Consider the following 13973-nt stretch of genomic DNA (forward strand, 5'->3'; position numbering starts at 1 on the left):
TCCTCAACAGTGAAGTTCATAGAGCCTCAACACTATGCTTTATTGGGGTAAGACTGAGAATTTTGGTACAATTAAATTACACTGAGTTTCAGCACACAAAGTCTAATGGCACTTTGGTAAAGTGATGTAACTTGGCACTTCATATAGAAATTAATATTGCAGCAGGACTACCACCCATGGGAAAATCTGATGTAACCCTTCCTGATCTAGTTATTTCCTTCACACTATTTAGATCCAACCAATTTTGTAAGACAGGTCTAACACTTGTTTGGATTTTCCCCTAGTCATCAGACGCAGATATCAGCAACAGGTAATTTGTGAAGCAAAGGGATCAAAATGGTATTGTGTAACCATCTCTGTGAATTTTTATGGACACAGCTGGGTTTTATGTGGGTACTGAAAGTTTAAATCAAAGTGAATACCTATGAGGAAAAACGTGATCTGTCAGGAAAAAGCATGGAATATCAGAGGACTGGAACATCCCTTAAATATCTAATGTTCCTATTACACGGGACTAATTAAAAAACAACTTTTCTTTATGAATTTACCTTGTATCATTAGACTGCACAGCTACATTTGTAGACAAATGGGACAGATACGGGAAACTGTTAAGTTATTTTCAAGATTGATATTTCTGTCTGCTGTATTTTAAATGAGAAAATAATAAAACAATTGGAAAGAAAGATGGCATCCAAAGACAAAAGGAAAGAAAGGAAAGACAGAAGGCATGAAAACATGCAATGTCTCCCTGGCTTTGTATCTGTAGCAGTCAGAAAATGAAGAGACTGCCTCCTAAGTGTGTTGAATTGGGGAAAGTTGCAGTAAGCGGTTACCCACAATCTTGAAAATTATTATTTTGAGCTCTTGTGTGGGAGGGAGAGTGAGGATCAATAAAGACGTTGCTAGAATAATCACCATTTCGCACAAATTGTTTTAGTGCTTGTTAGAAGAGAAGATGACTGGAAGTGCATAAAAAAAATCACACATAAGGCTTTGCATTGAATGCCTCGGAAAAATGTCTACTGGGATCTTTTCTGTACCATTCACTTTCCCTCACTGTAGTCTCTAAGCCCCATTTGAAGATCATCCTTATCCTTTAGAGTTAGGGATGATTTCCTCAATGATAAAGCAAAGAGGTTCTGATCAGTTTAGATTTTAATGAGAAATTCAATCACTTCACTAAAATTACTACTTTATACCAGAAATTAACAGAAAGTTTTCTTTTTGACAGTGAAGAGGGAACCTGCACTAAAAAACTGTAGAAGAAGATACACAACTTGTGTGAACTAATCTACAGCTATTGTTGCTGAAGAGTTTCACTGTTTTCTAAGGGGTGAGAGAAACAGCACATGCAGAGAGTGCACACACTGCAGTGCACATAATTGTTCTGTGGAAAGGGAAGTTTCGCACATCTGTGAACAGCAGTCTGAAAATACAAATACAAAATGCACCCCCTGACCATAGTCCAGCTTTTGCATGAAGGTGTATATTAACATTTTCCTCATTTTGAAGTTGTTACAGGCAGTACATTTCAACTTATAAATGTTGGGTGACAAAGATCTGACATTACAAGGGAGGACTAAAAAAACCTGTCAGAATCACCTCGCAACACTGAGAGCATTGTATCGAGTTTGCCTACGTTTTCAAAAGCCGTAACAGTACAATCAACTAGGAGAACTAGCAACCTCATTTAAACTGAAAATGGTGACATCAAGTTGAATAGCTGCCAAACTCACCATCGTTTCTGAAATCATTTTCTATAGTTAAGTAGCCTTAAGCTGCGTTTCTAATATACATATACAAATGTAATGACATGATTTTTAATGACAGTAGATTTGAGTATCTTACATATACCTATTACACAAAGATATTCTTATATTGTTATCTACACTACATCTTTGGAATATCAAAGCTAATATGAAACAATTGGCCCATAATAGTAAAAGCAGGTCTTTCCACTTTTTTCTGTAAGATTTTTTCCACATTTATTCTTCCTGTCTTTCTGGTCTCTCCTTTTAGTACCCTTTCTTCACCAGAGTCGATGACCTTTTACAAGCTCATCTATCACCACCAGCACATCTCTTCTTTGCTCTCTGTTTCACTATGGTTGCAAGATTCATCAATAAGGCAGTACCTACTGTAACTATGAAGTTAAACTTAATGTGCTAGAAAAGCTAGTACATACTTCTATTATGAGGCTAAGCTTCACACACCAGAAAAGCAATTCTTACAAGTAATGGACTGCATCACCCAGCAAAAAAAAAAAAAAAAAAAAAATCAAGAGCAAATTGAGAATATAACTTCATATCTCTAATCATTCCGTATTACATATCATCATCCAGGCAAACAAAGTTCTGCAGTTCTTTTGAAACACACCAAGTTAATAGAAATTCTGGAAATTTCAATCAAGGATCTGCTGACAAAAATCACCTTCTGAATGTGATGAATACATGGGAGTAGTTGTCAAACAAAAAGCCTCGACTTGCCCTTTTGAAGTATTCTCTCAATTTCTGACATGCTCCCCCTGCTAAATCTTGAAAAAATGATCTTACCTTTCAGGAACTGCTTCTGTCTTTATCCATGATGACCCACACGCATATATGGTGGGAGATATATTCATTTAGATCCCTCCCTACATAGATTTAGATGGCTTGCTACTTTAAGATCCTAGTTTTATATAGGTTTCACAGAAAGTGGCCAGCTATTTGTCTTTATACAATGCCTTAGCAGTCATAATGCTTGCAAGAACATATATTTAAGATTCTGAGCTCAAGCTCCCTCTCAGGACAGCATCAAATACCACAGAATTACAACCTAACAACTCCCCCTATACATTGGGGTGAAACCCCAACCTTACCGAAACTCTCAGAGACTCCAAAGGGGAGGGTTTTCCCCTTTGAGTTATTTACATTAACTCTTAATCCAGGATTACATCCTGCTTAATACATGAAGTACCTCTTACCTTTTACAGCACCAAGTCTAATAATAACCACTGTTGACAATACTACTTTGACTCTTTAAGGTACTTTTATTTAAAATGAGAATAAAAACTCAATGATATGTCTCTCTTCTCATATTGAAACGGCTTAAGAAAACAATGAAAAAATAGGGGTATCTTGTGATCTTAACAGCCATTATTTACTAAGATTGTTCAATCTTCTACATAAAGGAGCAATATTAAATAGCGAAAAGAGGAACAGAAAAATTATTAAAAAAAAAAACAACGTTGGGCACGAACCACCTACAGTTTCAAAAGGGCTGTTATCTAATTAAATTTACTATTAAAGTCAAGATTACACTTGCTTAAAGAAAACATGACAAATTCACTTATTGATGTTACCAGAATGATATGATCTCATCAAAATTTGACTAAGCAAGGAATAATGAATTTATAACAGAGGCCAAATCCTGCCTTCCTGATTCATGTATGAGTTTGTTGCAGTAGAAATTCACCCCTCGTTTAACTCTATCAACCAAGAAAGATCTGGCCCACTGAACTACTACAGTCAGGAGTTTAAGGTAAGTAATATTTGGCTCAAACTCTCTCTCAATAATGCAAGATACAATCTACTCTATGTAGCCAAAGCAAAGCTTTATTGATAAAAGCAGCTTTATGCAAATGTTCAGCTATAAATTACTTCTAAAGAGTTGGCACTGCAGTGTTCAGACATCTATTTTAAAATACTATTTGTTCTTTTTGGATGCTTATCAGATACCTTATCAGATAAAGCTTTGTTCGTGTGAATCTAATTATTCAGGTTTTTGCTAAGTTCTTTCCTGTTGGAGCTTCTTGCAAAGCGACTTCAAACTGTTTCATTTTCTGAATAAACTGAGTGATTCCAAACAACTTTTGCTAGAAGAGGAATAAATTAATGATCGTGAGCCCAGAAACCTTTTGGTCTTCAAAGCCTTCAAAGGATTTAAAACACAGAATTTAACTCTTCCCCCACCTTTGAAGTGCGTCATTTTTAGTAAAACAACTTTTAGCTTCAGGTTTCTTCAGAGCTAGCGCATTACATTACTCTCTATAGAACCAGAGGTGCTAAGAGCTTAAAAGTTACCAAAAAACAGTAGTATGAAGACTTGTGTTTAAGAAAAAATCAGAATCAAGTAAGTTTTTTTTCTGCAAAAATCAAAGTGGTGTCTTTCTATTTACAGGCCCCAAATCTAGGAATACTATTTTATTCAAGTATTAGTCGGAGTAGAGGATAGAAATGCTGAGAGAAAAACCCATGGGAAAAGGGCTTTGATACGAAAAGCTCAAAACACTAATTTTACATCATTTGAATTACTATCGGTCTTTTTACAGTTACTCACTATACTCGTTATAACCTTAGCCAATTTAAGAGAAGATCATTAATGCCAAATTGGCTTCTCTCATTTCAGTGATAATTCTTAGGAAAGACTAAAGAAAGAAAGCCAAATTATCTAAATCAGGAATATGAAAAGAATCTGAATTAACAGATTTTGAGAAACTCCCAAAATTTTCTGAAAAAATAGAAACTTCCACTTATATTAAACTTTCGGAGTGTATACAACCTAAGGAGTGTATTCTGGTTTAGAGTTACCACATTTAGGTGTCTATATAGAGCTTTTTATATTTAAGCTCTTACTATTAAAGGGGACGTAGTCAGCACAGTTTATGAAGCCACATATGTGTTTCAGTTCACTTCAAAGCACACATCTACATGTAATTTTATATAGGGCTGAGTAGGGACTCAATCTCCTTTGACTGCAAATGGAAGCCAAGACAGCCAGCTCATGTGGAGACATTCACAAAGACCTAATTTTAGGTGTTGGGTATTAAATCCTACCCTTATTTTCAAAGCAGTCAAAACTTTGTTTTGATTTTTCTTAATAATATGAAGTAAAGTAAATACAAAAATGAAAATGGAATCATCAGTTACATATAGTGACATTTCATCAAAATCAACATATTCCATAAGAAAAGTCTGATTTTAATAAAACAGTTTTTCCTGAAAACAAAACGTTTCATCAGGGGGAAAAAAAAAAAAAAGAACAGACCTACTCTAATCCACAGAAGATCAAAAAATAACTAAGAAGTCTCCTTTAAGACAATAATCCTAATGGATATAATACTCTGATCTTGTTAGGAGGGTGTACATGTATTCCAGAATTAAATCCTCATGAACAGGTACTCAATAATAAATAATTTCAGACCTCATTGAGAAGTTACGACACATGTTCACTATTGGAAGAAGGACCTCAAGAGCACAGAGACACTAAAAAAAGAACAATATTAATACTAAAGTTGTTTTCCTACCTGTGTGCAGACAAATTACTGAGGTACAGGGTGTATTTTTCTTCAGCAGACAGCCCATCCATCATCAAGTAAAAAACATGAAAATTACTCTGGTTGAGAGGCTGCATAATGACACGAGACTTCTCCAACATGTATGTATAAATCCTAGCTGATTGAGAAACAAACAAATAAATTCATCATTATACTGATTGCTCTAAACATACATTTTAAACCATTCACCATTGCAACAGTGAAGAATAAACAATGTTTCTTATAAAACAGTCGAAGGTGAGCCTGTACAAAAAACATACCATTCATTCTACCACGGTTTTCTATATAAATCACATATAAAGTCCTAATTCCATGAAAATTAGTGGAACAAATGTCTTACCTTACTTACTTAGTGTCTTACATTATCTTTAAAATGACTTAATTTCAAAGATAATGATGTTGATTTGTACTCTGTTTTACTTATTTGAGGAACCAATTATCGTATTTGGCAAGGCTTTCTAAGAGACAAGCTATTAGTCAACTCACCAAAGTGTAACCATCTGAGCACTCACATCTATTCTAAGCTCCTTAACACAGAGAGAAAGATGCAGGAGAGATTCAAGACATCTTGGAAAAACTAGCCTTGGAACCATTTCCTCTTTCTCTGTTGGTAATCAAAAACACTCAGATCAATAGTTTAGATTAACCATGTAACTTCTAGATGGCTACTTCTAGAGGGCTACAAGGAGACAAATTCTCTCAGAACTGGTCATCACTAACCTGTGCCTGGGGATACATGGGCATCTCAGAAGGGCTATGATGAACTGACCAAATGAGAAACCATGTGAATCAAAACATCTGGGAAGAAGGTGAAGGAGGATGCACTTTACCACGATTTGCCTACAGAAATGCTGATTACAGGATCTCACATAACTTCAGGCCCATAAGGTTCTGAGAGAGACATAACATAGAGGCAGAGGGAATTTTGGAGCCCCAGATAGATTCACCTGCTTCACCAGACTGCAGGTGTTTTAGAGATACATGTGAAGAGACAGAGGGAGATTCACTGTTTTGGGCAGATTAGTTCAGTCCTCCACTGAGCGTACACCACCACACAGTTCCAGATGTAGCAGGCTAAAGAGAACATGGGAGCACCTAACTGTAGCTAGAGATCAGGGACCTTGCTGGGAGCAAGGACCTGACCAGTTCCCACTTACCCTGCTCTTTTTATACTTTATCTCATCATTGGTTAATGTAGAATACTAGGTGTGGTGCAAAGACCAGAAGCTTGTCTCTTCACATATGATTGAGCACCCCTGCCACCAGGATGCGGTACATTCTGTTGCAGATTTATGCTTTTCAATCTCTGCAATACAGCAGAGCTTTCAGGCAGGGTCTTAGCAAGCATCCTTACCCTGGAAAAGACTGTTGAATTTAGAGGATAAGGTGCACTTCTCAGCAATGGAGAGGCTAAATTTTTGAAATGCTGTGAGGAGAGGAGGATATTAAACCATAGCTTCCCATAGTCTGGATGACAACCAACTCATCTAAGACTCCTTCCTTTATGATCCAGAAGTAGTTCTTGAACATTCAGTGATAGAAAATACTGGTACATGCATCCTGTAGCACAGTAAGTATGTTCTCTAAACAAACACCATTTTTGAGATGCTCAAGTTTTTTTAATTTTTTTTTTTTACTTTTTTTTTTTTTTACTTTTTTTTTTTTTTACTTTTTTGAAGCAAACTGGGTTTAAGCATAAAATTGCACTGAGTTACTTGATGCAGTCAAAACTGTTCCATTTCTAAGCACAAGCAACTTCAGATGCCTGAGAGACCTGAAGTTTGAAGGCAGAGTGGGAGTTTAAAGACTTCTAAAGACGAGGATAGTTGAAAAAGGATTGTCAGAATCCGTTTTGGACTCAAAGATATTGCCCAATGCAATGCCGAGCAAAGTTATGCAGGTTAGATCTCGGTGTGTGAGAGTGTGTATCAGAAGCACAGTAATTGCATTAGCCTAATGGTTAGGCTAGAAGCCGGAATGTCATGCTCCTGTCACCATACAGTTGCTAATATCCACAATAGCTCATTCAGAGCCAGCTTGGTTATTGCTCTACCCTCTGTATTTGTCTGGTAATAATTTTTTTTTAAATTTCACCTAAGTATCCTTCGGAGAGCTCTAAGCTTCTGTCTATACAGTTAAACACAGCAAACTTGAAGTTACTTGCAATTGTGTGTATGAGGGAATGCGGTCTGTGAGAATATTGTTGAAAGACAGTGTAGAATGGAGGGAAACAAAACCGGTGAATCTTGAATATATTGTTTTGAGAAAGGTCTCAGCAGTTAAGCGCTATCGCTGAGCTAAGTGTGACTACGCGCAGTCTCACAAAGTGCTACTCTGCACAAGCCAAACTACCCCAGACACATCCCAGTTAAGCAGTATGGAAGGTCAGTGGCACATGCTACCTAGGGGCATTTTCCACCCTTTCTTTTATATAACAGCACAGGCATGGCCTGACCCACGTGCTGGCAACCAAAAGCATGCCTGGGGTCCTAGCTACTGAAGAGACAGTAGGACTGACAGAGGAGAGTTGTACGGCTGACTTGCTGAACCAAGGAGACGTGACCTAGCCCATTTAATCGTCCTACAAAAAGCAGAAGTTAACTCCTGCTATTATGGAACCTATATCATGAGAAATTGTGTATCAGCCATCTAGCCCTCTGTTGCTACACTATGAAAAAAAAGGACCATGCTGGAGGTAAAAGGGCACACATGGGACATCATTAAGCTGGTAGCAGGATATGTTTCTGGCTCCAGTAACTTTGCAGCACACTGCAAATTGAAGCAATGCGATCTTAACCTATCATGGCAGGGCTGGCCCAGACACACACTTTCATCAGAATCAGTCATTACCTGGCTGCCATTCCTACAGGGTAAAACAGAATAAATGAACCTGAAGGATGATTTCCATCTTTTATTGCACTTGTAACCTATTTCTCAGTAAAACTAGCCCTATCATCAATTAATTTGAAAAGAGGCCATTACTAATCTTTAATCGCTTTTTTTTGTGTGCAATGATCTTTGCTGAGACTTTCATAACTATCACTCTGGTGTTTTTAACATTCATTGATTAATAAAAGCAAGAAAAATGTTACTGGAGGTCATCTAACTGATTAATTAATACATTTAACTTTAATGATGGGCAACACCACTTATTTAGATGACACAAATTAATTCAGCCCTTTTCAGGTACTTCAGGTCACCCACCTTAATAAGGCTAAATACAGTTCATCTCAGCATGTCCAGCAATGGGAAGAGCTGTTAAGAAAAGTTGAGCTTCTGATCAGCAAGAATCAAACACAGCACCACCTTAATGGAGCTAAAGTAACTCATAAAGAAAACTATCACGGCAATGTGCTTTTCTATAAAGTGAAATTATATGTTCGTTAATCTGTGTGTGAAATAAAAGGGAAAAATAATAGAGTCCCAGAGCAAAGTCTGCCATTTTTTCTGCCGTGTTGACTGTGCTTACAGGCACAAGGAAATTTGTACTTCCTTTAACAGATCATTTGATCAACTGAGCCACCACAAAGCCAGCAAGCAGACTCTGTATTGGAAGTGCAGCCAGTGAAATCTTTCTTCTAGCTATGCATTCTTTGAAACTACATTACTCTTTCTCAAAATCCGTGCTGTCCTAAACACAGCTATTGCTAAAGAAAAAATAACATTTTGAAGTTCAGGGCTGAAACAGTACAAAAACACATCAGAGAGCTTAGCCGGCTGCAGTCTTTCTTATACCAAAAAAGGAAATTCACATCTGAAATTTTTTAATTGATAAACAATATTTATAACACACATAGGAGAATATGCATTTTGCTTCTTTTTATAAATCAAATTAGATCCTTCCATTTCAGCGCAACTTAAAAAAAAAACAGGTCTTGCTTTTCAAAAAGTGAAGACTGAGAAAAGCAAGGCCTGAAAAGCAATGCAGGAAAATCCGGAGAATAAGTTTGTCAGCCTTTATTTTCTCTTCCTGAACTTCTTTTTTGGTAATTTGAGGAAACTGACAGAAGCCTTACCTTTCATCTTAGGAATTATGTCAATTTACCTGAAAGACCATTTACTCTCTCCCTTTCCAAATAAAAATAAAATGCAGCAATTTTACTTCTGGAAATAAATAATCAGTCTTTTACTACTATGCAGTGGGTATGAATTGTGGTCTATGAACGATTATGATTTTTTGGCAGATCAGTCTTTGAGTTCTGTTTGGTATGAATTTATTTTAGAAACTTAATGAAATCACTGGCCTGTAGTTTATTCTGTATTTGTTCTGAGTTAAGACTTTTTAGTAGTTCCCACTGCCTTATTTTAGCAAGTCACAAAGAACAATGGCTTAATCTGTTTTACCTTCTCCACTTGTTTGATTGGACTAAAGCCATGAAAGGTACCTGAACACAAAGCCACTGGTCGCAGAAAAAAACTCCCATTTGAACCCCACATTGCAGCACATCTCATCAGAAACAAGAGTCAGAAAAGACACATAAAGCCTCTAGAGACATCTGTACTAGCTTTGAGTAGAACCACACTCAAGACCTCCATCCTTGTTCTCAAAACTTTGTGGCAAAGATCCAGTTTATAAGAAAGACTGCATCAAGCCTGCAGATGAAAATTATGGCCGATGTTTCTGTTATTAAGGTATATTGGACTTTCTGCTATAAGAATAAATCTTAGGTGACAGAAGTCAGGGTCTAGGCATAAAAGAACTTCAGCATGAACAAAAAGGTGTCACGAACTTCACTGATGTCCACTCAAAATGCAAGTAATGCTACCTTGAGCTTGCCCTCTACAATAAAAATGTACACATGTACTTTGCATGCCTCTTCCTTAGTACATTATTCTGGATCTCTGCCCTTAAGATATTTATGTTAAGGAGCTAAAACAACCTAAACCCTTTGATGGAGGCAGTCTAGCGTCACTGGATTATTGTTTATAAACCAGACATATTCAGCCCAACGAGTTATAAAGTCATGTCTCGGCACAATCAGGCACTCTGCATATTTACATTTTACTGTGCAAGACAGTAAATACTTCTGCAAATGATCTTGCAAATAGATTCAGAAAATCACTGGGTGGGATTTAAACCAGCCAAAGGCAACATGCCTGATTCTTTTCTCATTTATGGTGGTGTAAATCTGGGACAATTTCACCCAGAAGTGATACGTAGCAGTGGCCTAGAAATGGCAACATCTACAACGCAAATCAAACAGTATGAACAACTGGAACTTAGATAAATATAAAAACCACTTTTACTGCTGTACTGGGGCTTCTCACTCTTGACTGTAAATTGCAGAACTTTTGGCTACCTTAGATTTGGTAAGAGTAATTGATTCAATTCTTAAATATTTGGGAATAGTAGGGCCGATAAGTAATTTGTTTATGTTTGTTAATGGACTTAACTGTCCCAAGATTTTCTCATTTAATGCCTATAGTCTGAAGTGATGCAAACACAGCATTAGTGCACCAGAAAACTGACACAAGAGCCTGGTTGACTGATTCCACATTTATATCATTCACAGATGAAGGTTGTGAATTAAACTAGCAAGTCTGGATAAAGCTGTCTGAAAACTCAAATCTCTGCAATCTCAAGCAAGGCACTCAAAATTGTGGGAATGCGTGGCCATGATGCCTTGAGGCTTCCATTCCTCATCTGAGGAACTGAATGACACAACTTTAGGTCAGAAGTACTGTGAAAATGAAGCCATTTATGTTTCTGAAATGCTCATACAGGGAAAAATGTTGATGAGCAACAGAAAATTCACAGAAAAACTAGCATACTGGTTTTAGAACAGAATAAAATGGCACAAACCACACGTGGATCAATGAAGAGAAACAAACTATTTAGTAGCAGATCACTGAAGAAATACAGTCCATTCTCTGCACTGAATAAAGTTGGGGTGGGGCAGAAAAATAACAGCATTAAATTTGTATACACAAGGAAACCCAAGAGTATCTCAGACAACTTCAATTCTGGCATTTCTAGTGTTCATATGCTTGACTTTTCAAAATTAATATCATTTTCATCTGCTTGAATTTGTGCTCTTTGTGTGTAACAAAAAGAGAAAAAACATGCATGCAATGTAATTGTGATAACTAAATATACCCAACTTAAATTTATACAATACAAGGATTTATAAAATTTTCAAAGGATTTATAAAATGTTAGTTTCAGGTATTGAACCTTATTTTTACAAGCTCAATTCAGATGCTGTTTAGTCCATTCTAATGTTTACATTACTTTCTTTATATTCCTCTCACAACAGCTCATAAATGAAAAAAAATCACACTTTTTAGTTTTACATTTTCTTTCCAAATATCCTACATTTGTAAAACAAACCAGGAAAAAAAGTGACAGTCATTTCCCATGCACTGACATTATCACTGAAAAAACTTATTTCCTAGGGTACAGTGAACTCTCTCAAGAAAATTAAGTATAATTCCAGTATGAAATTTTTCCAAATGGTATTTTTAGGAAACTCTTCTGAAAGCATAAAACCATTTGAAATGGCAAAAAAAATGAGTAGTTTTAGAAATGTTTACTTGGATTAAAAGTGTGTCTCACCACTCATTTTTTGCATTCAGGAAGATCAGTGCAGGCAGGAAACTGTATAGTTATTTCTACATGCACAGAGTAACTTTAAAATGACCTACGCAGACCATAAATAAAAATTCTCCCTGACTGCCTCTGGAGATCAGAATTTTCTGAATGAAACTGAAGTTTTGCTCAATATTCTTTCTTTTTTTTTTTTTTTTCACTAATGAACGCTTACCGGGGATTAGCAAACTTCTACTTACTCTGAAAGCAGGCACAAATTCACATTATCTTACCTCTAACAAGAATAAACATTAGTATGATTCCTAGTTTCTTTAGAAGAAGCTCAAAGCTGTAATAAATTACTTCTAATTCCAGCGTTACAGAGTATACTTGTATTTTGTTTGCCTTAAACAGATGAGTTTATCACTTATTTAAGGGACACTTAAAATATCCAATACAATATTAGATAGAAATGCAAAAATTAATCTCTTTGTTGCTTTTATTTCACAGTAAACTGACACAGAGCTGTTACACTTTGTTATTTTCATGCACAAAGGGAAATGTGATTTCCTGGGAAACGTAAGAGGAATCGATAAACTTTTTTTCTTGTCTTTCTCTGCCACCTAGTGGTTGCACAGAAGAGGTCTCTCCCTCTTAATACCGTTATCAACACTGTTCTTGACAAGCTCTGAATTCACGGGCTATTGAACATGTTCCTCTGACACCCCGTAAACCCCCCATGCCTCTGTCACATACTTTAAGTTTAAGGCTACTGATGCCTAATTCTGTGTATAGCAAACACGGGATCTCTGATCTACTAGTCTGTGGGCGATATCAAAATAAACAAGATTAAATTATGCTTACCTGCAATTAATGTTTTTTTCTTCTCACAAAACTGTAGCTCAAAATATTTTATAAAACAGCTGGAAAAATCATTCAAGGGTGTCTTAGCATGCCCAAAGGCCTCCAAGACACAGTTTACCTGCAAGACAATAGTAAAGAAGTAATAACAGAGGAAACAAACGGGAAGATATTTCAATGAACATCAGTGAGGTTGGTTTGTGATCAACAACACGGGGTGGGGGGGAGGGAGGGGGGGAGAATAAGACCATTTTCCAGCTTGGAATTTAAAAAATTCCTTGAAAGTTGGGTTTTTTTGTTTTGTTTGTTTGTTTGTTTGTGGGCGGGTTTTTTGTTTGTGTTTTTTTGGGTTTTTTGTTTTTTTGTTTTTTTTTTTTTTTCTACATAGAAATTAAAGTAAGGTAGTCCAAAAGAAAAAAAAATGTGCTGTCATCTTAGTGGAAGTTGTAAATAGAAGGCGGAAGACAATGGCTCGCATGTGAGCTGTGTCCTTACAGGTAGTTTGGGTACAAGTGACTGGAGTCATGCACCCAGAGCTGGCGTGCTTTGCAAAAAAGATTAGAATCTTTGAAGGCAGCTATGTTTGTAAACTTACAGTCAGTCGATGCTAATAACCAAGCAAAGCAATTTGCAAGCTTTATAAGATGCCAGAAATGGCATAAATTATTGATTTCAAATAGAATTACTTCAGCATTATACTAGTGAAAAACCGAGGAAAAAATGGATTCAGACTTTTTTATGGAATCTCTCACTAATGTATTTCCATGTTACCTCTTCATGGCCACAGCAATTATTTTTAAAAAGGATTTTTTTTAAAAGCATTAAATATGCCATCTTTATTCCATGTTTTCTCTGTATTCAGCGTTTTTTTGTATATAATTAGTTTCTTACACCCCTTACACCCTGAAGGATTCCCTTCAGTATTTTCCTGTTTTGCATCCTGAGAAATTGATTGTACTGCGGCCCAAATACACTGGTGTTCTGATATAACAGTGGTTTGCTGAAGCTGTGTGACCCAGCTGGGGAGGGAAGAGGGCTGTGGAGTGGCACAGATAACATGTGGTTCCAGTCACCAAGACAGAAGCTCTGAAAATCAGACCCTTCAGAATTATTAATTAAACCAGCTATTTGTGCAGTAGGTGGCAGCAGAAAACTAGTCAGCCTAATTTTGGTTCCACTCCAGCAGTGTTGTTTAGGATGTATGTGCTCATTAGGTTAATTCAGCACTTGGTTTAACCCGTGCAGCTTTGGTAACTTTAGTGCTGCTATT

At 36.5% G+C, this 13973-nt stretch overlaps 1 protein-coding gene across 1 annotated transcript in view; it reads right to left on the minus strand.

Moving 5' to 3' along the window:
• The window catches only part of MYO16 (myosin XVI), a 322775-nt gene that overhangs the window by 152236 nt on the left and 156566 nt on the right, over nucleotides 1–13973 (minus strand). Inside the window, 2 exon segments of the mRNA XM_009892140.1 lie at nucleotides 5285–5432; nucleotides 12707–12824. Of these exon segments, the coding sequence (XP_009890442.1) occupies nucleotides 5285–5432; nucleotides 12707–12824 (266 nt within the window).

Source organism: Charadrius vociferus, unplaced genomic scaffold (assembly GCF_000708025.1).
Source record: "Charadrius vociferus isolate BGI_N301 unplaced genomic scaffold, ASM70802v2 scaffold218, whole genome shotgun sequence".
Lineage (NCBI taxonomy): Eukaryota > Metazoa > Chordata > Aves > Charadriiformes > Charadriidae > Charadrius > Charadrius vociferus.